Source organism: Palaemon carinicauda, chromosome 44 (genome assembly GCF_036898095.1).
Source record: "Palaemon carinicauda isolate YSFRI2023 chromosome 44, ASM3689809v2, whole genome shotgun sequence".
Taxonomy (NCBI): domain Eukaryota; kingdom Metazoa; phylum Arthropoda; class Malacostraca; order Decapoda; family Palaemonidae; genus Palaemon; species Palaemon carinicauda.
This window is the reverse complement of record NC_090768.1, coordinates 25,285,212-25,310,677: the sequence shown is the minus strand read 5'-3', so window position 1 is coordinate 25,310,677 and position 25,466 is coordinate 25,285,212. Positions and strand designations below refer to the sequence as shown.

The 25,466-nt window shown below is 37.4% G+C and overlaps 1 protein-coding gene across 4 annotated transcripts in view; it reads left to right on the top strand.

Moving 5' to 3' along the window:
* The window catches only part of frc (fringe connection), a 292,532-nt gene that overhangs the window by 192,901 nt on the left and 74,165 nt on the right, over positions 1-25,466 (top strand). For 2 of the 4 annotated variants that reach the window (XM_068366663.1, XM_068366666.1), the window contains exons 1-2: positions 15,022-15,205; positions 22,003-22,117. In XM_068366663.1, the coding sequence (XP_068222764.1) occupies positions 22,017-22,117 (101 nt within the window). In that variant the 5' untranslated portion in view covers positions 15,022-15,205; positions 22,003-22,016. Of the gene's footprint in view, positions 1-15,021; positions 15,206-22,002; positions 22,118-25,466 lie in introns of those variants that run through there. The other 2 variants (XM_068366665.1, XM_068366664.1) reach the window with 1 other exon arrangement.

The window sequence follows — 25,466 nt, the reverse complement described above, 5'->3', positions numbered from 1 at the left end:
TTCAAACGTTGTCTTCCACATGTATTAAACAGGCATATCAGACTTCCATAGAGGGGAATTGGTTCAATAGACCGTTCATGCATTCCTACCTTGGTTTTCAATAAATAGCTCAAGTTTCCTTCTAGTGTTTTGCACACATCTTGTTGCCCTTCTTGCTACTCCTATTCTGTACCTCACCTCTTCTCTCATCTGGTCATCAACTTTTAAATTCGCTTCCAGATACATATATGAATCAACCACTTCCATCCTTCCTCCACCCATATTAGAATTCATTACTCAATTTTCCTCGTCTCCATTAACCCCCGTTACTTTACTTCCAATCAGTTTTACTCTTGACTTTCTTGTCTAGCAATTACCACACTTTCTAATTAACATCTTCAGTTTCTCTTTTTGGTTCCCAATCAACCCAACATTATTCTGAAATATCAAACTTGTGACATCCCGTTCGCAGTTAATTTTCTCATCCCACAACTTTCCATCTTCATCCAATGGCCATTACCTTTTTTTTCTGTCCTCTTCCATTGAATCATTCCTTCCATGAATATGTTGAACAGCAGTGACAGCAATGGCTAACCTTATCTCCGAGCTATTTCCCCCTAAACAAGTCACTTTTTAAGTGGTAAAATGTTAGCAAAGGTGAAGTGAATGATAAGACTGAATGGTAATGTGGTAGGTTTGAAACTGCACTGATTAGTGATGAACCTAATCCATACGTGTATCGCATAACCTATGTTGTAGCAATTAGAGAATGATTTTGGAAGTGTCTGTTTAGTTGAATTCTTTTGCAGTCCCCATTGCTAAGGAGGAAGATTTAGTATTGAATATATATATATATATATATATATATATATATATATATATATATATATATATATATATATATATTGCACATTTAGACGTGTTTTTCATATTCATAGTCACTGTCTATACAAGCTTGCCGACCAGGGTTCGATTCCCGGCCGGACACAAGCTCTTGTCTTTGTGTGATTTCGCCTGGGGCTCTGATCCCGAGGTCGGTAAGAGAATCCAGACATTAATGTATCAAAAGTATATATGGCTTATTTGAATATACACATATATATATATATATATATATATATATATATATATATATATATATATATATGTATATTTAAATATATATACAAATATATACATATATATATATGTATATATATATATATATATATATATATATATATATATACGTATCTATATATATTCATTCCTAAGCGCCCTAGTTGCTGGTGACTCCGTTCTCAGTAAGTTCTCTTTGGGGTTTCGGTTGTTAGGCCCATGCTCACTTCACCGTGATTGTTTATGTTGCTTCCTTTTGGGATAATGGCTCAGTGTAACGTAGAATCACTTATTGATAACTACTACAGGAAAGTCAGCAATACTACCGATGACAAAGAAGTGCTGATCTCTCTCTCTCTCTCTCTCTCTCTCTCTCTCTCTCTCTCTCTCTCTCTCTCTCTCTCTCTCTCACTTGACGTGAACTATATTTATATATAATACAGTAAACTAAATTATAGCCAATGATGAATTAAAAGGAAAGGAAATAGGTAAATTCTTGAATAAGTTCAAGGGTTCAATTGCTTCTCTAAGCACAAATATTACATCATTTGTAACGCATCTAAAGTAAGCTATCTATTTATGAAGAGAAGAACTGCGAAAGATGCCAGATTAAAAAGAAGCATATTTTACAGTCTACATATTAAGAACATATTGTAGACAGCTCACCTTGAGCCACGCAATTATCCGAGGCAGGCGGCGAGCCATCAATTTACAATACCATACAACAAACATCAGAAATAACTATGTGCAAATATGGGTGATAATTGAGTTAATGAAAAGAAATAGACGGTAATCTACTTAGAGGAAAGTGAAATTAATTTCTAAATTTATTATCTCTCTCTCTCTCTCTCTCTCTCTCTCTCTCTCTCTCTCTCTCTCTCTCTCTCTCTCCTCTCTCTCTCTCTCTCTCTCTCTCTCTTTAGTGACCATTGTATTGTCCAATTATATTACTGTATTTCTTCCGTACTCAGCGCATTTTTTCAAAACCTTTAATACTGGTCCTTCCTTCTTTCACCTAAGGCGCTGATTGCCTGTACGCCTGTCCTTCACAGTCTTCTCGCGGGCCTAAACATGATTCATGGTTTTTAGTAGCCCTGTGACCTAAGTACACACATCCATGTACTGTACGCACATGAACTATTGTATACGCAATTCCGATCGATCGTACCGTCATAACTTCATATATACTTGCATATATATATATATATATATATATATATATATATATATATATATATATATATATATATATATAGTGTGTGTGTGTGTGTGTGTGTGTGTGTGTGTGTGTGTAGTCAAATGGGTAAATAGAATAGAATTTTTGTGTTTATTTAAGTAAAATATTGTATTAATGTTATGTATTGCTGTAACATGGTATTAAAATTAAGATGTATCCACCATGAGAAGAGTAATTGGAATTTTTTTTTTTGATAACCATTATCAATGGATGATAGAAATTCTTCAGGAAAACCTTGTTATCACATCAGCTCTGACATCATCTGATTGATATCTCGTCTGCTTGACAATAGGATTGAATTGAATAAACGTAAGAATTTTTATGGAGTCTTACTTTAAGGACATGTTCAATAAATGGGATCAGTATCAGAATCCACATCTTGGTCTAGGGTTTATAGTTTCTTATGACAGTCGACATTGATTCTAATATAATCCATTACAATTTGGCTGAAGTCCCGGTGGTGTCGTCCGGGAACCGTATTACTTTAAAGGGTATTTGCATCGTCCTTTGGCCCATAGTTACACTTGCTTTATTGTATATCCTTCTACTTTACCTCAGTTCTTCTTCCTTTCCAAACGTAACCTTATTCTAGGGTCCCCTGCCGTTCCACTTGTTGCTGAATAGCCTCAAAGACCCCAGCAAATAGCTATATAACCAAAATAGGCCTACGTCAATACAAATCCAGTTCCAAACCAGGAGAAAGGGATGCAATGTAAATTAAAACTTTTGAGTGGAATTTTTCAAATCTCTCGAAAGATCAGAAAAAAAAAATATCGAAAGCCACTCTAATAGAATTTTGACGTGATTTGTGATGAAATCATTTCATGAGTTACAAAAGAAATCGAGTGGATGTCATCTTAGGTAAGTTTAATCAGCCAGGAATTTTAATTTGTTTCTTTTTGTCCATAGACAGGCAGTCGTCAACAGAAATTTCTCCTTGGTTCTTGAAAGAAGTATTGTCCTTGGTGTCTCTTATTTTCCGTCACTGGTGTCTGTCGAAAGTATCAGAGGTTGAGAGAGGATGGTGCAGTGGTGGGAGATAGAGAGGAAGGTCAAGCGGAAGAGCAGCCTTTACTGAAAAGTTTAGAAAACTTGAGTATTGTTTATGAACTGAACATGCACGTTGAACGGCCGCATCGTGAAATTAGATAAACATATTTCTTGGAGAAATAAGTGTTATTTCAAAGTATACATTTTTGTATAAAACAAAATTTATACCCAGATATTTTTATGTGTCTGGTGTAAAGCGTGATATTAAAATGAATAAATTCGTTTATCATTTTATGGCTTGAAAGTTAGTGCCAATTATCATATTACCAAATGTCACTGAATTTATGAATTTAAGTGGACGTGCTGTATATTTTCATTCACGTCAGTGACATATTAAATTCACTAGTAAAATAACCTTGTTGGATGACGAATACTAACTGACTTTTCTGATGACTTGGCAGCATAATTAAGAACAAACTCTTATGTCAATCCACCTGTGCATACACTTCGCCATAATGAGTTCCCGTTTGATAAACTTGTTCGTGAATAATTTATGTCTAATGGTTTTGCGAAGTTGCTCTCGTGTTTTTAGTTGTTTATTATCTTCTATTTAGGGCGAAAAGACCATGAAATCAGTTTTATTCTTATTTTCACGGATAGGAATGAAAAAATGTGAGATCCTCAAATTTGCTATTGTTATTAAATCTCCAATTCCATAACAAAATTGACGGATTCAACTGGATCCATGTTTTGGCAATTAACTTTGTATGCTTTCTCAGAGAACAGTGCACATACATAAAATGATAAAAGTTATACAAAAATCGAATAAAGGTCAACAAAAAACTGTTAAGAAAACATATTTTCATTATCAAACAACAATATCGAGATAATTGTGCATGTTGTTTTACAGGTAGATTATAGTTGACTAGAACCGTATTTTATGGGATTGTCTCAAATTTATGGCATTTGTCCCGTGTCCCGTATCGTATCGACCCTCCGCTTACGCCTTTTGTCCCGTATTTTTTAGATTTAAAAGAAATACGATATACTAAGGAAATTTTGCAAAATTCCGGGTTAAGTAAAGGAGTCCACCCAAAATTGGTGACAGTGCAAAAAAAAAAAAAAAAAAAAAAAAAACATTCGAAAGTGATAGCTTACTAAGAATAAAAATCAATGAACAAAAGTTTGTAAACTAATACCTCAGTTAAGAGCATCCTTAGCCACGATGATGTCAGTTGGATATTTCCTTATTCCACTGTCATGGGAGGTTTGTATGTATGTATATGTCTGTATAAGCATATATATATATATATATATATATATACATATATATATATATTCATATACATATATATATATATGTGTGTGTGTGTATATATATATATATATATATAAAATGTATAATTAATGATGAATGGTATGATATTAAGAACATCATCAGTCATTTAGTAGGGAAGTTTTGGGACATGCAGTTACAAGGAGAAACCCATGGATATCTAATGATACTTGAAATACTATAAAATGGGGACAAAGACAGAAATTGATTGTTGAAAGTTTTCGAGGAAGTAAAGAAAATTACAAAGTAGAGCATGCTAAGTATTCCAGCATTGATAGTGAAGTCAAAAGAAAAGCCAGGAATGACTTGAGAGAATATTTAGACAGGAAAACAGATGATGCTGACAAAGCTATGTATTTAGGGAGTGGTTATGGTGTAAGAATTGCTCACAGAATTATTAATGAAAATTAAATCTCTACTGGGGCAAAGAAGAAGTATATGCCCATCAAAAAGAGAGATGGATCTGTTAAAACAACAGAAGATGAAGAAAGGCAATGTTGGATGGAACACTTTAGTGAGGTCATGAATAGAAGATATGAAAGGAATAATTTGATTGATGTATCTGAAGCTGAGGAAGACTTTGATGTGCCCATGAATAAATTCAATGTGTTTGAAGTCGAAGCTATCGTTAAAAAATTGAAGAGAAGGAAAGACCCCGGAAATAATGGAATAAATGCTGAGATGATATTGGCTGAAAATGAAGTGGCTCCCATAATACCAACAGGATTATTTTGTAGTATGTGGCGTGAAGTGGCAAAAACCTGATGAGCTAGGAGTGTTGGTGAAAATGGCAAAAAAGGGGGATCTGACTGATTGCAATAATTACAGGGGCATCACACTTAGGTCAGTTGTCATGAAAATATATAGAATGCTCATTCTAAAGAGATTGGAGAGAAAGATTGAGGAAAATTTGAGAGATGAACAAGTGGGATTTAGAAAAGGTAGAAGTTTTACTGACCAAATTTTAATTTTAAGACATGTACAGCAATGTGTAGAATATAGAAATCCAATTTTGATGGAATTTGTGGTCTGAAAAGGCCTTTGATAGTGTACAACAGCCAATTTTGTGGAGTCCCGCGTTATTATAGAGTTCTTGAATATGTAAATTTGATTAAGTCTGTTCATGAGCATAGTAAGTGCAAAGTTAATGTTAATGGAGTCCTATCAAAAGAATTCTTAGTGAACAATGGAGTACTCCAGGGGAATGTGGTGTCCCCTGTGTTGTTTATCCTTATGGATTTTGTAATGCATAGAACAGTTGGGGATGGTGTAGAAGGATTGGACTGAATTGGTAATTGGAAATTAGCTGACCCAGATTATGCTGATGATGCTGTCCTTATTAGCAGAACACTTCAGGACTTGCAAATCTTACTTACCAGAATGCATGGAATATGACATGAGGTTAGGCTCAAGATTAATAGAAGAAAAACAGAGATTATGAGAACGGAATATACAATAGAATATGAAGTATCATTGGAATGAGAAAGGATTAATGAGGTGGAATCATTTAGATATTTAGGACCTATGATCTCTAATACAGGATCTTTAGAATTAGAATTTAATAAAAGATTGGAAAAAAAGTTTATCAAACACTGGCTAGGTTAAGTAAAATTTTGAAACCAAATCGCTTGAAATTACATATAAAAATCAGGCTGTATATCAGTTTAGTGAGATCGGTGTCACTGTATGGACATGAGTCGTAGTCTGACAGTGAAAAAATATCCAAAAGATTTTTTTTGGATTTGAGAACAAAGCCCTCAAAGGAATATTGGGAGTTAAAGGGCAAGACAGGATTATAAATGAAACTATAAGAAAGATTACTCGAGTGCCATATATGAAAGAGATCATTGTGAGGGATAAATGGAGATGGATTGGACATACTCTTATCACTCCCCAAGAGATATTAGTTCACCAAACTTTCAACTGGGCCCCACAAGGCACTCAAGGCACTAGAAAAGTTGGAAGACCCAGGCATACATGGCTGAGGACTATGAAGCGTGAAGTAGGTGACGAATGGAGAAGTATTGTTTGAAAAGCTCAAGATAGAGACGACTGGCGAAATATAACCAAGGCCCTTTGCGTCAATGGGCGTAGGAAGAGATGATATATATATATAATTTATATATATATATATATATATATATATATATATATATGTGTGTGTGTGTATGTGTGTGTTTGTGTGTGTGTGTGTGAAGGTATGTATATGTTTGCTTAAGAATGTATGAATGCATATGTACCTCTGTGTGTGTGTGTATATATATATATATATATATATATATATATATATATATATATATATATATGTGTGTGTGTGTATATATATATATACATACATATATATATATATATATATATATATATATATATATATATATATTATTTTGTATCAATCAAAACAATAGATGATTGTCTACTGTAGGCTACACTATAAATTAAACTGAAAATATAAAAGCCGTTAAAAATTTAAAGGTAAAACTAAAACTAATCGATATTACAAATGAATTTATAGCAGAAAAACTAACATCGTTAGTACTTTTTTTCTTTGGTAAATTAACCAATTATATAGGCTCATCGGTATGTTATGAATTACTGTGCACGAATTGTAATTGGTCACATAAAAATCGTCCAAAAATGTTGACTACGATCTGCTGTCAGGTGCCACGAAATTGCATCTAATGGTGTATTCTTGTAATTCATTTGTTTTTCTAGGGACGGACCCCAGGTGTTCCGCCGTCAGTGCAGTTTCAAACTTTAGCCCCCCACCCCACCCCCGCCCATAAAACGCTCCTACGCCCGTGATTTAGGTGTCCCTTGTTTCAGTTTTCAAAATCTGCTCACTCTGATAACAGTCTCCTTTGAACTCTTGAGGTCTGGTGTTAGAAACAATGCAGTTTTGCAGTGAGGGAATGAGAGGCTTCCGGAATCGCAGCCACCAAGAGGCACGCTGGAAGCTGGAACGTGTCACCATATCTACTTACTGCAAGGAGGTTTAATACCTCCTTGCTACACCCAGAACCTGGACCGAATGTGGTGTTGATGCTTTGCAAAATTACATCGCTTCAAATCTTGATAATAATTGCCGTTTAGTTGCTTCTGAGCTATCTATAGTAATTTTTAAGTGAAAGAATGTATTTAATACATATTGCTTTGATAAAATAGAAATAGGATTTTTTTTAATGAAATAGAGTTTAACGCAGACGCTTGTTCTTAGACTTATTTGCGTTTGTGTGAAACAAAATTTCAAATTTAATATGTTAAATGAAGTCTCGAAATACTTTTTTAATAGCTATCCATTAATAAAGGTAATATCATACAAGTCCGATATTTAGTGTCCTAACCTCATGTAAAGGTGAGATTACACATGCAATGCACACACATACACATGCTCGTGGTCCTTGTTATTTTGGTTCCATCCGTATAGATACAGCTGATAAAAGATTCATTATTTGTCGAACATTCGGTGGTCTCAGAATTGCAACGCCATGTTTTTTGTCTTTCTTTCTTTTATTTGCTTATTAGATGAACTTTCTTCTTTTGAGGATGCTGGTGAGATGTAAGTAATGTACCGTGTATTGTCAGGTTAATCTACATTTTAGGAGATGAATAATTCAAAATGGTTTGTGCTGATCATTACAGTAAGACATAAAAGCATAAACTTTTTTTTTTTCAAACAAATCGTCATAGTCACAATGATTAGTCAAGAAATACAGCTCTCGCGAGAGGCCGTAGCGCTAAGGCTGGTTGTATAAATACGAGGATTGAATTTCTCATATTATTTTTCTTCGGCTTTTGTATTGGTTATTAGGAAGAATCCTATGAAACCAAAAGGAAACTAATTGTTATTGGTGCGTAACTTTTTTTTTTCATCATTATAACCTAGTGTTGCTTGCACCAGAATTGACTTGGAATAGCTATGATCAACTAAAAGCTGTTGCTCAGGAAGTTTATGATTCAACTGAAAAGGAATACAATTTGCCCATAAAAGAAACTCTTTCTGATGCAACCCAGGAACATAAATGGTGTGTGACTTTTAAGTACTGTGCTCTTTGGGAAAAGATTGAACATTTCCTCCTTTGTTTAAACCAGATAGCTGTGTCACTCGCTGTCCAAAACAATTCTTTAGGCAGATATGTGAGACAATAAAGCAGAGTTATAAAAAACTAAATTATCCCCATTCCTGTTTTCCTAAACCTAAACTAACTTGTTTAGCTTTTCAGACCCGTGAAATTAAAACCGTTTTTATGGACCTTGATGCTTATGAAGGTATAGATCCAAATCATATTTGCTTTTGTTGTTTGGAAAGACAGCTGATTTTGTAGTTCCTAAGTTGTCTGTTTTTTTTTCTTGAGTTAGCAAGAAAAGGCTCTTTTTGCACTTATTGGAAAATTGGTAACGCTACTCCATTTGGGTAAATGTATTCGTTATAGCTGTGGCCACGCTGATTACCGACCAGCTTCCATAACTCCCATATCATCTAATGAAAAATAGCTCCTTTTGGCAAAACGTCTATATACAGTAGGTATGATGAAAGTAATCATCTGTTCCTTAGTTTGCAGTTTGTCTTTCGCAAATGCCTTGGAGCAAGCGATGACCTTATAAGATCCATTGCTGTACAAAATCCCTTGATTGTGGTCAGAAAGATCGTATGAATGACCTTGGTTTTAGTGTCGCCTATTAAACAAGTGTGAGTCTTTTCTTTGTATCATTATTGACATTTTTAGTAATAGAACGTGGAGAGTAGTTGCTTATGGGATTTTAGTAACTATAGGAATGCAATATCTGGTGTTTCTCCAGATAGCGTTCTCGATGCATTACTTTCCTTACTATATATCAGTACTGTGACGTGGCCTAGAAAGCAAGCTCATTGCATATGGAAAGGATTTTTACTCTCTTTGCGTCAGTTCCTTCACCCGAATGTAGATCTTTGTTTCTAATGAGTCCCTTAATAAATTACAAATTATGTGGTATGAAGTTGAACCATAACACAACTCAAAGTATGTATGTGGGTAGTAGATTGGTCAGGGCACCAGCCACCCGTTGAGATACTACTGCTAGAGAGTTATTGGATCCTTATATGGCCAGACAGTACAACATTGGATCCCTCTCTCTGGTTACATCTCATTTTTCCTTTGCTTGCACATACGCCTAATAGTCTGGCATATTATTTCCACATTCTCCTCTGTCCCCCACAAACCTGACAACTCTGAGATTACCAAACAATTTTTCACTCAAGGGGTTAAATACTGCACTGTAATTGTTAAGTGATATTTTTTTTGTTACGGATAAAAGAGAATCTTTAGCTATGGTCAACAACTCTTCTAGGAGGAGGGCACTTCAAAATCAAACCATTGTTCTGTAGTCTTGAGTAGTGCCATAGCCTTTGTACCATGGTCTTTCACTGTCTTGGGTTAGAGTTTTCTTGTTTAAGGGTACACTCGGGCAGACTATTCTATCTTCTATCTCTTCCTTCTGTTTTTTAAGTTTATATAGTTTATACTATATATGAAAGATCTCTTTTAATGTTGTTACTGTTCTTAAGATATTTTATATTGTTATTCATTACTTCTTATAGCCTATATAGTATATTCATTTGCTTATTCTCTTTCCTCGCCAGGCTATGTTCCCTGTTGGAGCCCTCTGGCTTATAGCATCTTGCTTTTCCAACCAGAATTGTAGCTTAGCAAGTAATAATAATAATAATAATAATAATAATAATAATAATAATAATAATAATAATAATAATAATAATAATAATAATAATAATTGATTCTAAGTAGGTCAGGGACAGTGGCTCCTTGACATTCCAATTTTTTTTATTGACAATGTCTTTTAACTATATCTAACTCATCGGAGATTCTAGGTTAGATTCATGATTGAAAATTTACTTTTGAGAAACACATCAGGTCTGTTTCTTCTTCAGTTTTACAAAAAGTTGGCATTTTGAGAAAGTCTTTTAAGATTTTAGTGATCAATTAATCCTAAGAATTTTTTAAATTCTATTATTCTACCTTGTTTTGAGTTTTGTTATCATACCTGGTCGTCGGCTGCTGGCTCTCATCTTAATTTGCTGGACAAAAAATTACGGTCAATGAAATTCCTTATCAATGATTTATATATTAATCTGTAGCAGCGTTGTTGCGTAAGATTTTTCATAATTCTAACCATCGTTTGCATTTGGATCTTCTCAGGCTGTGCCATCCCTACCTAACAGTCTGCCTTCTCCATCACAAGGCTTAATACAGTATTCTGGAAGTTTTGTTCCTGCTTTGACCATATTTTGAATTAATCTTCCTAATCTGGCGTCTTAATCAGCGGAACTTCAGAAGTTTAGATTTGTTGCAAATGTTTTTCCTTTGAATAGGAATAGTTTATGTATAACTGAATTATTCTGAGGTTATTACTTATTTCAAAATATTATGTATTCTACTTTGTCATTTTTCGTACAGTTTATTTTTTATTTTTCTTTATCATTTCCGCATTATGCTGCTTTCCTTGTTTGAGCCCTTAGGCTTGTGGGATCCTCCTTTTCCAAATGGAGTTGTAGCTTATTAGTAATGAAAATAAAAGATAATGAGGGTTCTTTTAGGGTTAACTAACTCTTGGTATTTTGCAATGCAGAAATGTTAACCTCAGGCTACTCCAGTTCTTTTTTATCCAGGCTTAAGATGTGCAATGATGTGCAGATCCGTTACATAGGAAAACAACTAGTGCAGGGAAATTTTAAATCTGTCAATTTTCATGCTAGATCTCAGGCCAAACGAGAAGTGAAACAATCCCATACCTTTAGGGAATACCGTACAGTTATACAGTGAACCCTCGCTACTTCGCGGTTCGACCATCGCGGATTCACCACTTCGCGGGTTTTTTTCATAACCCATATACTGTAGATTCTTTTAAATTCAAATCAGCCATCTTAAAGTAGAACTACCTAAATTCACAGCAAGTAGACACAAGGTTTAGGTTATTGCCGGTGATATAAAAAGAACCACCCATGATCCAAATGTACTAAACTCTTGCATACCGGAATTAACTTATCATAAGTCTAAAAAAATTACTATAATCATAACTATTATTATTATTATTATTATTATTATTATTATTATTGCGTTTGTTGTTTTCCGGTTGTCACAGTGTTCAATTAATTGAATACCTCTTATATTCCTTTACCATAAATAACAGTGCTCCTGCTGAATTGATTTTCTTTCGTAACTATAGTCCTCATTTAATTCAGTCCTGATTCTACAACAATTGTTTTAAGGCTTAGGATGTCTTTCCTATTTCCATTATCTAACTTTTAGTACCGTATCATTTCTACTGATTCCATTGTGGAATTTTTATAAAAAAAATAAAAATTATTTAATTTCCATTTACCTTTACTCTTCAATTAGCGGCCACCTGTCATGTGCAACCTCTCGCCTAAGAGTGAATCTTGATTGTGTTTTGTGTTTTTATCATAACTGAGGGATCGGTTCCATCCTTGCTGACGCAGGTCATCTATATCCTTTTGTTAGGACTCTTTCTCTCCTTCTGGGGCCAATCTTCGGAAGTCTCTCCTATTCTGTTTCTCCTGACTCCCTAATCTTTCCAACCTGTTACTATACCTCCATTCTCACTAAATTTCTTCCATCTTTCTGTCCAACCTTATCAGCTTTTACGTCACATTGCAACTGCCCGGTTCCCTCCTCCCGTTGCACCTTGGCAGAGTGGCCTCCCCAGCCCGAGCACCAGGTCGTATGACCATCAAATATATCACCAAAATCTCTCTCTCTCTCTCTCTCTCTCTCTCTCTCTCTCTCTCTCTCTCTCTCTCTCTCTCTCTCTTACACACACACACACACACACACACACTTGAGCTAATCTCTCTCTTACACACACATAGGCTACACAATTGAGCTAAATCTCTCTCTCTCTCTCTCTCTCTCTCTCTCTCTCTCTCTCGCCATCTGTGTTAAAACACTTGCACACATGCAGCTGTTGGAAAATAAAAATAATCCATCGCACTGTACAAAACCAAGTGCATTTGGTGGAAAATAATTTGTTCGACGTGATAAAAGAGGATGTTGAACAATAAAAAAAATAATATGTAGTCCCCACCACCATCCCGGGTTTTAAATGTTTCAGTACTAATTTTTGTATCATATATATTCCCACGAGTAGTTTCGTTAATATTAGAACTTTAGGGAGGTAATTCAGTCTGCGTATGCATAGATAATTGGTAGTTCATGATTTAGTTTGATTAAAATGACAATGTCTAAAAAAATGACTGTCCTAAGATAATCAAATGTGGTTGCTTTTAACTTCTTTCGTATTTTTCCACTTTAATACGGAGTAAACGGTCCAGTCTGATGGACCTTTGCATTGCAGAGTTTTCATGAAAAAGAATAGATATGTAATTTAATGTTTCCTTATCCTTTCCATTAAAGGCCACGTGTCAATTATAAGTTTTTGCCTAGGATTGAATATTGATCCTGTTTCGTGCTTGCTCTCATTTCCCAATAACTGATCCAAGATCACGAGACCTTGCTGATTCTCCTCTGTATCCTTTAGTTAGGACTTTTTCCCTCCTTCTTAGGCCAATCTTCGGAAGTCTCTCTCTGATTGTGTTTCTCGTGACTCCCTAATCTTTCACCCTTTAGGAGGCAGGTCTCCTGTTTTCCTCTTTTGTGGATCATCCTTTATCCTCTTATCATTGATTTCTCAGTCCAGGGCTAGAGAAGGTCATCTGGTTGCTCCTATCATCATCCTTTGGATTTTGAAAATAGTAATTGGAATTGCATATTATTCATGACAGCACATCTGTCCTCTGAAAGAAAGGGCGCTGTGCCCGCCTTCACCTTTTATCTGAAACCGGGTTAATAGGGTTCTTTTGAAACCTTCGTGATGAGCTCTATTTTAATTTATACGACGTTGGAAGGAAGATCAGTATCAGATTTCTCTCTCTCTCTCTCTCTCTCTCTCTCTCTCTCTCTCTCTCTCTCTCTCTCTCTCTCGAGCTCTATTTTTATTTATACGATGTTGGAAGGAAGATCATTATCAGCATCTCTCTCTCTCTCTCTCTCTCTCTCTCTCTCTCTCTCTCTCTCTCTCTCTCTCTCTCTCTCTCTCTCTCTCTCTCTCTCGTTAAAATCACTTGTGTTTAATTGGAAAAATAGAAGTATTGGACGGAAAATGTTATTTCGTTTCAGTATATGATCATGTGGAAAAATAAAACAATTCAGGTTACCATCACCAGCATGATAGATTTGTTGTGTATTTTCTAATCTATTCATTTCCTTATTCAAACATCGGTGAAAGGGAGATACAGCAATCTGTATAAACATATATGGCAAAGTAGCTCATGACTTAATATGATTGAAATGATACCATCCTGAGTAAATACTATTAAAATCTAATATTTTGTGTCTACTTCCTAAATTCTATCTAATTTTCCTTTGGAGTAAATGGGTCTCACCTGATGGACCAAATGCTGGCCGATATAATTGAGATTGAGACCTTCCAAGTCCCAACTATGAACGGGGATGGTGATAATGAGAGAACTTGTGATTTCCCATGATAAGAAGTCAAATTTCGTTTTCTATTTAGTATTCTGAAAAACCTTTATCCGTTCACGATACCATCCCTTATTTTGACGTCTCAATGGCACAATACCGTAGGACATGTAATGTCTCCAGTGAGTTCTTATTTTAGTATTATGCATGTGGAATATTTTAAGCAAACTATTCTTAAAATATTCTGTATTATACCTAATGGTAACTTTACGAACACTGCATGCAGGGAAAACCCTCAAAATCCGAAAACAGCTTCTTGGATAAAAGCAAGAATCGTTACATGTACTCATTTTTTTTTCTGCAGTCTTTAAAACGATTTATATCTTCTCATAACTGATATTATTTGGCTGACATATGATATTCAACTTACACATTCCCAGTGCCCCCACCCAAGCCTGATGTCATTTATGGTATTTTCTCTTATGATCAACCTTGGATTCATCCTTTAACCATGACTGTTCGTTGGGTCTTTTATTCTTAGTAGTGACGTCATTATTCTCTTGTTGAACGGATAAATTACTATGAGTAGGTTATCGTTACTGTAATCACATGGAATGACTGTAGTAGTACACAGGTGTACTCCCGATATCAAATTAGTAGGTTAGTTTTAACTTGATTAATGAATTTTGTGATGAATAGCTTAAAACTGCAGTTTTTCTATATTGATGATGGGTTTTAATTAAAATTATATCCTCACACAATATTATTATTTTCATACATTGATTTACGAAGGGAGTTGTTGTTTAGATTCAAGATATGTTTCTGCCTCGAACTGGTCCATCTCTGCCACGAACGCGAGTCACAGCTCTTCATTATATCCGTGCACCGAGCCACGGACTGTCAGTCAGACACGCAGTCACCTACCTGGTGTAAACACTGCATACAGCCCTCGGTCTCTGCCAATCCTAGTCTGGTTTACTTATGGGGGAATGACGAGGAAATTTACATTAAGTGTTGAGAATTCCAGTTGCATGCACATTTAAGTGTATGCTATCACATCTGTTATAAGAAACTGTGAGTAAAGTCTTTCTTTTGTTTAATGTCATTAAACTCTAGTGTCAAGGATTGAATCTTTTGTCCAAGGGTTAAGGTGAGAAGACAATTACCCCACGGTGTACGAAAGGTGCATAGTTTATGGCTTAAGCCTAATGCGGTTAACCAAATGTCATACTTTTTCAGCAAAGAGACGTTTGGGTAATCGGTGTAGCCATGTGCAATTTAATTTCATCCGTCTTTTAAGACGTCGGATATCAATGTCTATTTGCTCTTACTACTAAACGTTCTATAAAGTATGACACTTTGATTTACCGCTAGTTGGGTGTATTCTATTGTGCTTTTATGTATTATCCTACCACTATATAAAGTAATTGTGGAGTATCCCACTGGGAAACATGGCTCTTAATGAGGGGAACCACCGAAAACGAATCCATTACCCCCAGTAATGGCAGGTAATCATAATCTCCAAAACTTATGTGTTTCATGGGAAACTCAGATTATTGGGAAGCATAGAACAATGATAGAATGGGTAATTATTGTAACCTAACCTAACTCAAGGTACAGGGTTCGGTAAATTTGCATAAGTTGCCAATAATTCCCAGTGGATAACTGAATGGTTTTTCTTGCATATTATCATGTGTTTTGAATGAATCTGATGATGATTATTGCTGCAGATTCACAACCTATGGGTTTCCGAGAAAAATCATCGTCAAATGCTTTAAAAACACGTGAAAATATGTCATGAAAACTATTCAGTTATCCACTGGGAGTTAATGGCAACTTATGCAAATTTACTGAACCCTGTACCTTGAGTTAGGTTAGGTTACAATAATTACCCATTGTATCATTGTTCTATGCTTCCCAATAATCTGCGTTTCTCATGACACACATAAGGTGTGCGTATTTTTTTCCAACTAGGTTTGGAGATTATGATTACTGAGGAAACAAGAACTCACGCAAGTGAAAACGCATTGACAATCAACGACAATGTTTACAACTTATGACGTACCGTTACAAAATGACACTTCGAACGCATGGTTCTCTGAGGACTTCACCTTCTTTTTTTTTTATATTTAATAAATAGCCAACCTAACCTAACCTTGTAAGAAAACAGGACACTAACCTAACCAAATTATTATTATGTTAGTATTTATTTGGACCAGGTGTTTATGGTATTCAAAATATTACTTTTTTAATGTTCTAACAGATTGTGCATAGTATTTTGAGCTGTCGAAGAATAGCAACTTGAGTAATAATACCCAGGGTCCTAGCTTACTGGAGGGGTTTGCCCCTCTTCAACCCCTCCTCATTACCAATAAGATGTATTACAGGGTAAATCTTACTTATGTGTATAGTAATTCCCACATAACTTAACCCTTTTACCCCCAAAGGACGTACTGGTACGTTTCACAAAACTCTTCCCTTTACCCCCATGGACGTACCGGTACGCCCTTGCAAAAAAATACTATAAAATATTTTTGATAATTTTTTGAAAAAATTCGGGTATTTTCCAAGAGAATGAGACCAACCTGACCTCTCTATGACAAAAATTAAGGCTGTTAGAGCAATTTAAGAAAAATATACTGCAAAATGTGTTGGGGGAAAAAATAACCCCTTGGGGTTTAAGGGTTGGAAATTTCCAGAGCGCCTGGGGGTAAAAGATTTTCTTCTCCAATATCACTAATTATACACAACAGCCATGAAGTGAATGATATAAATTAGCCAAAATAGATAAAGTCCCTCACTTGTACTTCATATAGCCTATGCATAGCAGCCATCCAATAGATTTCTTGAAACACAGCTGTACCTCTTAAGTTTTGTCGGGACATTAAGATTAAATTTTCAGAGATATGGGACCCTTTGGAGAACAAAAATGCGTGGCCATATTTGGTTTTTGGATGGGGAAAACAAGCTAAGTAAAATACAGGGATGAATGCAAACCTGCAATGGGGGTGGGGTGGGGGTCAACCTCACCCTTGTTCCCAAAGCTGACCTATAAGGCCATATCCCTCATTACAGAACAAGTAATGTACCTCTACGGGAATTCGACCCAATCTCACCCACGTAGCCTAATGTAGAGTGCCGCCTTCTTGTTGATCTTCATCCGCTAACAGCTTCCTCCCAAGCCCTCCCCATTTCATCCTCAACACGTGCCCATGCCATCTCAGACTGGACACATTTATCACTTCTGTAATTTTTACTATGCTGGTCATTCTTCTTATTTCATAATTTAACAATCTTTCAAGCAGTAATGTTTCCGCAATCCACCTCAGCATTTTCATCTCGGTTCTCTTAAGCTGTGCTTCATCTTTTCGTCTTAACAGCCCAGGTTTTTTATCCATACATTAACACTGGTCTTATTACAGTGCTATAGATGTTGATTTTTAGCTTGATTGGCATTTTTTTCTATCACACCTCTCCAACTACCTCCTCCACTTTCCCTAGTCTGTTTTTATCCTATTTTTAACTTTAGCTCACATTCACCCTCCTGACTTATAAAAAATCCCAGGTATCTAAATTATTTCACCTGTTTTATAACTGTACCTCTATTTTCATGTATGGCTATCATGTCCCTACCTTCCGTACTGCTTATCATAACCCCAGTTTGTTCATGCACTAACAAACCTTACACTAAAGGGATTATCTTAAATATATCATCATTATCATTACCTGCTAAACTACAACCCTAGTTGGAAAAGCAGAATGCTATAAGCCCAGGGGTCCCAACAGGGAAAATAGCCCAGTCAGGAAAGGAAACAATGAAAAAATTAAATATTTTATGAACAGTAACATCAAAATAAATATTTCCTATGTAAACTATAAAAACTTTAACAAAACAAGAGGAAGGGAAATTAGACTAGAACGGAATTGGTTCCTCTGGAACTTTGTCATGTATTCTGGCCATCGGAAGATGAGGAACTTTCAACTTCCGAGGATCAGGCGCGGCCCCCCCCCCAACGGAGTTTCCATCCTGGTGGAGCATTTTTTCCCTCGTAGGGAACCTAATAATTTGAAGACTGTTCCGAAGAGCTTGGGGACCCTCCCAAGAAGCCACCCCAGTTGATGACTTCCCTACATCTGGCTCCTAGGGGTGAGAGCTTAAAGGTAGATGAGTTTTGGGACTCTGATGATGATTACCTTCCTAGAGCAGTGAGTCCTAAGTTCCACTCTGAAGACAAGTGCAGAGAGTAGGAACAGGCTTTCTGGTAGGTCCTTGCGTGCATGCGCACTATCAATAAGTTGTCGAATCCTGGTTCCACTCCCCAGGATGGCAAGAAAATGGTCCTGGACCCTTTGTTTGGCACCCAGAGCCCCCCCCCCCAAGACCAGTGCAGTATTTGCCTGATCGAAGGGACTAACAGTGTCCAGAAAGAAAGCTATCTTACAGATAGCAGGCACTTCTAGTTCTCTACTTGCAGGCTCTTCGTCTAAGCTTCTCCCACTTCCTTCCATCTTGCAAAAGAAGTACTATGAGATTGCTAACGAGCCCTGCCCAGTGGCCCCTCAGTAGAGTCCCTTACTAGGGGCCTTTCTGTTGAGAGACTTTCTAGCCTGACAGCTTCGTTTTCGGCAACTGAGCTCCTCAACATATAGAAGGGTGCGAAGTACGCCATGCAGGCTGCTTCGTGGCTTGACCTATGGCTGGGGTTGTTGGGTCACATTGTCAGATCTGAGAATTTATCTAAGGAACCTACAGGGCGGTCTTTGGAATCTTTTCTCTCGTCGGGTACCAGAACTGTGGAATTCCATTCCCATCAAGTAGTCATCATGTGGGCAAATGCAATTCTCAAAAGGAAGGATAACGTGATTGGGAGATTCCATAGGCGGGTGCCGAAAGCTGAAGCCACGCTTCTAAGGACACTTGAGAGAACTTCTCTCTTCGACCCAGAGGAAGTAGGAAGGGCAGCTGATAAGTGGAGAAAATCCTCCACGGATTCTCTCTTCCATAGAGCCATGACTTCCAGGCCCTATGGGAGGGCCCCTCAACCTTCCAGGAATCAGTCCCAACCAGCAAATCCCTCAACATCCAGGGTATCAGGACTCTCCAACAAGGGTCCCAAACTCTTCAGATGAAGAAGTGGAAGGGGGGAGAGGGCTGCCGAGGTGGTCGCTTCCGCTACAAAGGGCAATCCTCTCACCCGTCCACTGGTGGGGGATGCCTGCAATACCTATGGCAGAAGTGGCAGATCCCTAGGTTTAATTCCATCGAGCTTCTATACAAAGAGATCTTTAAAGGGGCTTGACCTCTGGACCGAAGAGGAGACCTGTTGCAGAAGGGTCTCGATGGGTATACAGGGTTCTACAGTCGACTTTCTTGTGAAAGAGGTGCCTGGAGGCTGGAGTCCAGTCATTGATCTCTCGTCCTTAAACAAGTTTGTCACACAAACTCTGTTCAGGATGGAAATGGCAGACAGTCATCCAAGCAGTAAGACCAAAGGACTTCATGTGCACACTGGATCTCTAAGACGCCTACTTTCAGATGCCAATTCATCCGTCTTCAAGGAAGTGTGTCAGATTTATAGATAAGAACAGGCATTACCATTTCAAGGTCCTGTGTTTTGGCCTCTCAACATCACCTCAGTTCTCCACAAGGGTGTTTGCTCTAGTGTCATCTTGGGCTCACAAGAATGCCATTCGTCTCTTAAGGTATCTCGTTGATTGGCTGATTCTAGCAGATTTGGTGACGACCCTTCTCCAACCTCTGAGACAGACCTCTCGAGTTTTATTGTCAGGATCTGGTATCATGATAAATCTCAAGAAGTCATCACTGCTCCCCTCTCAGAGACTGGTTTGCCTGGGTATGATTATAGACACCAACCTCCAAAAAGTCTTTCATCATACAACAGAGTACACAGGCTGAAGGAAATGGCAAGTCCCTTCCTTAGACAAGAGGATCTTCCAGCCCAGCAATGATTGTGCCTTCTAGGCCACCTGCCATCCCTGGTCAGTCTTGTTTGGCAGCTCAAGTCTGTATGGAACCAGCACTCCGGCTCCCTGGACACCCTAGCCCCTATGGGCCAGGATCAATTAGCATATCTTTAGTGGTTGGTGGCAGACAAAAACCTCCTCAAAGGGCTAGACCTTCTCGTCCCTCCTCCGTACTTGATGCTCTACATAGACGCATCAAAAGAATGTTGGGTGGCCCATTTGCTGCAACACACTGTCTCAGACCTCTGTCCAATTCCAAAAGGTACCAGCACATAAATCACCTAGAGATGAGGGCAGCCTATTTGGTTCTCCAACAGTTTCATAGTTGCTGACGGGCCACTCCGTGGTGTTGATGACAACAATAACACAGTATTGGCTCATGTAAACAAACAACCAGGTACCTTTTTGCAGCCCCTATGCCATCTATCAGTAGAGATGCTAAGATGGACAGGCAAGAGGAATGTGCTCGGCGACAATCCGAGCAGAGCGACTTGGATATTGGGTTCCGAATGGTCTTTGAATCCTCTGATAGCCAACAAAGTCCTGACTTTGTTGGCGTTCCCCAACTGTAGACCTGTTCGCGATGTCCCCAATCTTCAAGCCCCTGTTATACTGTTCTATAGGTCCAGATCCACAGATATCTATGGCAAGATGTATTCCAACAACGGTGGGACAACATCGACATGTACGCCTTTCCTCTGTTGTGTCTGATGAAGAAGGTGCTTAACAAGACCAGAGCATCCAACAACCTACTGATGACGCTTGTAGCCTTGCTGTGGCACCATACAGAATGGTTCCCACACCTTCTGCATCTCTTAGTAGATCTTCCGAGAGAATTCCAAAACAAGATCTACTCAGACAACCACGTGTCAACATCTTCTACAAGGCAGTCCCGTCTCTTTGGCTTCATGTCTGAAGACTAGCATCTCCTCTCTCAGAGGCTTTTCGCATCAAGTTGCGAGAAGGATGTCTGGATACTTACGGCGATCTTCAGCCTCGGTTTACCAGGCAAAGTGGACTGTCTTCTGTGGTTGGTATCGTGGAAGGGGTATCTCTCCCCGTGATGCAACTCTTCCAACAATAGCGGAATTTCTTGTATACCTTCGGGAGGAAAATCTCCTTGGTCTTGGCGGTGAAAGGTTATTGCTTAACCTTAATCTTAGCCTTTAGACTGAAAGGAGTAGACCTTTCCTCTTCGTTAAAGCTTTCTCTCCTCATACAGAGTTTTAAGATCACTTGTCCCCAGTCAGAGATAAGCCCTCCTCCTTGGGAATGGGGTTCGCATCTTGCGGTCCTTAAAGGACACACCTGTTGTGTTCAGCCTGCCGGGCGAGTGTAGGGAGTGGTTTGCCTCCCAGTGGGAGAAATTTGGGCATCACAGGAAGAAAAAAGCTAAGCGAGATCTTTTTCCTCCGGAGAACTCCTCTTGCAGGAAAAGACCTCGAGCTTCTTCCCGCACTCCTAGATCTCTTCCCGAAGCTCCTCCTCGCCCATCATCCTCAGCAGAATGGTCAAGTATGATAGCAGACTGTATAACTCCTTGGTAACCTCTGGGTACTGGCGGGTTTGATGCTCCCGCTAGAGGACCACCATCACCTGCAGTTGAACGATTCAACACACATCCAGCTCAGGCTGAAAATATATTTCCAACTTAAAGGACTTGCGTTTTTATAGTTAGGAATAAAACAAATTACTTTAAGAAAAATTTTATATTCATCCCATATCCACGAATTTATATTAGGCATTTTACTTAATCATACCTAGATAGTAATGCACATCCTTCAAATTGATCAAGATATTCTAGAAGTTTGAGATTTTGATATACGTGTGTTGATGGTGGTTGTATCTAATCCCATCAATATATTTATGTTTTTATTTATTTCCAGAATTTCGCTAAAACATGGAATCCTTAACGTTAAAGAGGCTTCTGTCTGCACTTTTATATGGAGCTTGCTCATTTTTTATAGTAGTTGTTAACAAGACTGTACTTACAACTTACAAGTAAGTATTAAAACTACCTGAAGCTTCTAAAGTTTTACGTAGTATTTTTGTTTACAGTTTAATTAGATATACATTACTATATGAACTACCCTTATTTCAGCTAGCTAGTCATTGTTCATTTGTTCTTACATTAATACAAACCCTCATCCTTTAATAGGAGTACAGTTGGGCCTCGGTGATATTATTTGTATTATTACTAGCTAAGCTTCAACCCTAGTTGGAAAAGCAAGATGCACTAAGTCCAAGGGCTCCAACAGGGAAAAATAGCCCAGTGAAGAAAGGAAATAGGGAAATAAATGATATAAGAAGTAATGAAAATTAAAATAAATTATTTTAAAAACATTAACAACATTTAAACAGATATTTAATTTATAAACTTTAAAAGGACCTATGCTAGTCTGTTCAACATAGAAAACATTTGTTGCGAGTTTGAAATTTTGAAGTTCTACTGATTCAACTACCCGATTAGGAAGATCATTCCACAACTTGGTCACAGCTGGAATAAAACTTCTAGAGTACTGGATGGTATTCAGACTCATGATGGAGAATGCCTGACTATTAAAATTAACTGCATACTTAGTATTACAAATAGGATGGAACTGTCCGGGAATATCTGAATGTAAAGGATGGTCAGAATTATAAAAAATCTTATGCAACATGCATAATGAACTAATTGAACGACGGTGCCAGAGATTAACATTTAGATCAGGAATTAGAAATTTAATAGACCGTAAGTTCCTGTCCAACAAATTAAGATTAGAATCACTAGCTGAAGACCACACAGGAGAACAATACTCGAAACAGGGTAAAATGAAAGAATTAAAACACTTCCTCAGATTAGATTGATCTCTGAAAATCTTGAAAAGCTTTCTCAATAAGCCAATTTATTGTGCAATTGAAGAAGACACAGAACTAATGTTTCTCAAAAGTAAATTTGCTGACGAGAATCACACCTAAAATTTCAAAAGAGTCATACAAAGTTAAAGAAACCTTATCTGGATGTTGAGGAACCACAGTTCTTGACCTACTTACAATCATACTTTGAGTTTTGTTAGGATTCAACTTCATACCCCATAATTTGCACCATGCACTAATTTTAGCTAGATCTCTATTAGGGGATTCAGCAACCCCAGATCTACGTTCAGGAGATGGAATTGATGCAATGAGAGTAGCATCATCTGCATATGCAACAAGCTTGTTTTCTAGACCAAACCACATGTCGTGTATATAGTATGAAAAGTAATGGGGAAAGAACACTACCCTGAGGAACACCATGTGTCACATTTCTATACTCACTTTGGTGCCCATCAACAACAACTCTTTGTGGTTTATTACTTAAAAGTTCAATAATGATGCTAAGAAACAACCCACCCACTCCCAACTGTTTGAGTTTGAAAACAAGGGCCTCATGATTAGCATGATCAAAGGTAGCACTAAAATCAAGGCCAATTATACAAACTTCCTGACCATAGTCAAAGAATTTCTGTACAGCATTGGAGATTGTAAGAAGAGCATCACATGCTTTACTGTAACGCCTTTATGAAAACCAAATTGCAAACTAGGGAACAGATGATTACCTTCAGCAAACCTATTAAGACGTTTTGCTAAAAGACGTTCAAAAACTTTAGATAATATAGGAGTTATAGGAGTTGGGCGGTAATCAGTTGCACTTGAGCTACCACAAACACATTTGCATAGTGGAGTAACATTACTTAGGGGAGTAACATTACATAGTGGAGTAACATTACCAATTCTCCAACAAGTTCTAAAAGCTCCTCCTCTTGCTAACTTGCGCAAAATAACAGATTACTTTGGAGCTAAGAAATCAGCAGTCTTTATTAAAAACAAAAGAAAAATACCATTTGGATCTACACCTCCATGAGTATCAAGGTCCATCAAGAGAGCTTTATCATCACGAGACAGGAACGAGGAAGCTCGAGTTTCTCATTACTCTACTTGCTGTCAAACACAGCTGCCAAAATTTTTGCTTTTCCTTTGGACAGTGAGTGACAGAGTCATCTGGTTTAAGTAAAGGAGGAACTGTTGCATCTACACCAGAGTGCAGATTTAAAGGTAGTCCACCACTTATGCTCATGGGTTGTACCAGAAAGGGTTTCTTTTATGGTTAAATTGTATTCTTTTTCAGTTGAAGCATAAACTCTCTGAGCAAAAGCTCTAAGCCAAGTATAGTTATTCCAGGTCAAATCTGATCTGTTACCCTTCCGAAGATGATAGGCCTCCTGCTTCTCCAAATAAGCACGCCTATAGTCGTCATTGAACCATGGTTTGTCCTTCACTCGGTACCTTAGTACACGAGAAGGGATTCGCCTATCAATTATGCTGACTAGATTCTCATTGAAAGGGACTACAGGATCAACATTACTATATACTTGTGACCAATTCACGCCCAAAAGATCATGCAAAATCCCATTCCAGTCTGCTTGAGATTTCATATAAATCTTACATAAGTAAGATACACCAGGGACAGGCTGCTCAGTCTCCATTACTAATGAAATCAAGGCATGATCAGATGTCCCAAATGGAGAACCAACCTTACTTGTTATAATGCCAGGGGAGTTGGTTTATACAAGGTTCAAGCAGTTACCAGACCTGTGAGTAGCTTCACTTATGATTTGCTCACATCCTGATTCAGAGGAAAAGTTTAAAGCTCTTAAGCCATGGCAATCAGTAGGAGAAACAGAATTTAACCACTCCCTATGGTGAGCATTGAAATCACCAACAAAGACAAAAGAAGCCTTTCTATCATCTTCTTGTATCTTAGCCATAATGGTAAGACGGCAATTGAAGATAGAATCATCCATGTCAGGATTCCAGTAGATCGAACACAAATAGAAATTGTTATGCCTGCCACAAACTTTTATTACCTGAATCTCATGACATCCACATTATGAGAAGCTGGGTACTCAGTCCTAATATACACAGCCATTCCCCTGGCCCTATGGATGGCATCACGTTTCAATATTATTGGCTTCTTAAAACCAGTTATAAGGAGCTCAGATGAGTGCCTCATATTAGAAACCAAAGTTTCTGAGCACAAAAGAATATCATACTGTCTGGACGCAACTGTAAGGATATTGAATATTTGCATGAAGACCATGAATATATTTCAATACAGAAGACGACATTGATGAAATCTAGGACGAACTGGTCCCAGATTTTGCTCATTGTCTCCAGAGAACATAAGAATTAATGATGATAAAAAAGATACATCATACTTAAAAACCAAATCAACAAGAATGATAACAAAAACAATATGTACAGAAATATAAATAAAGTGAATGATCAAACCCATAGACTATAGAAAAAAAGTCGGGAAAACTGGTCAACA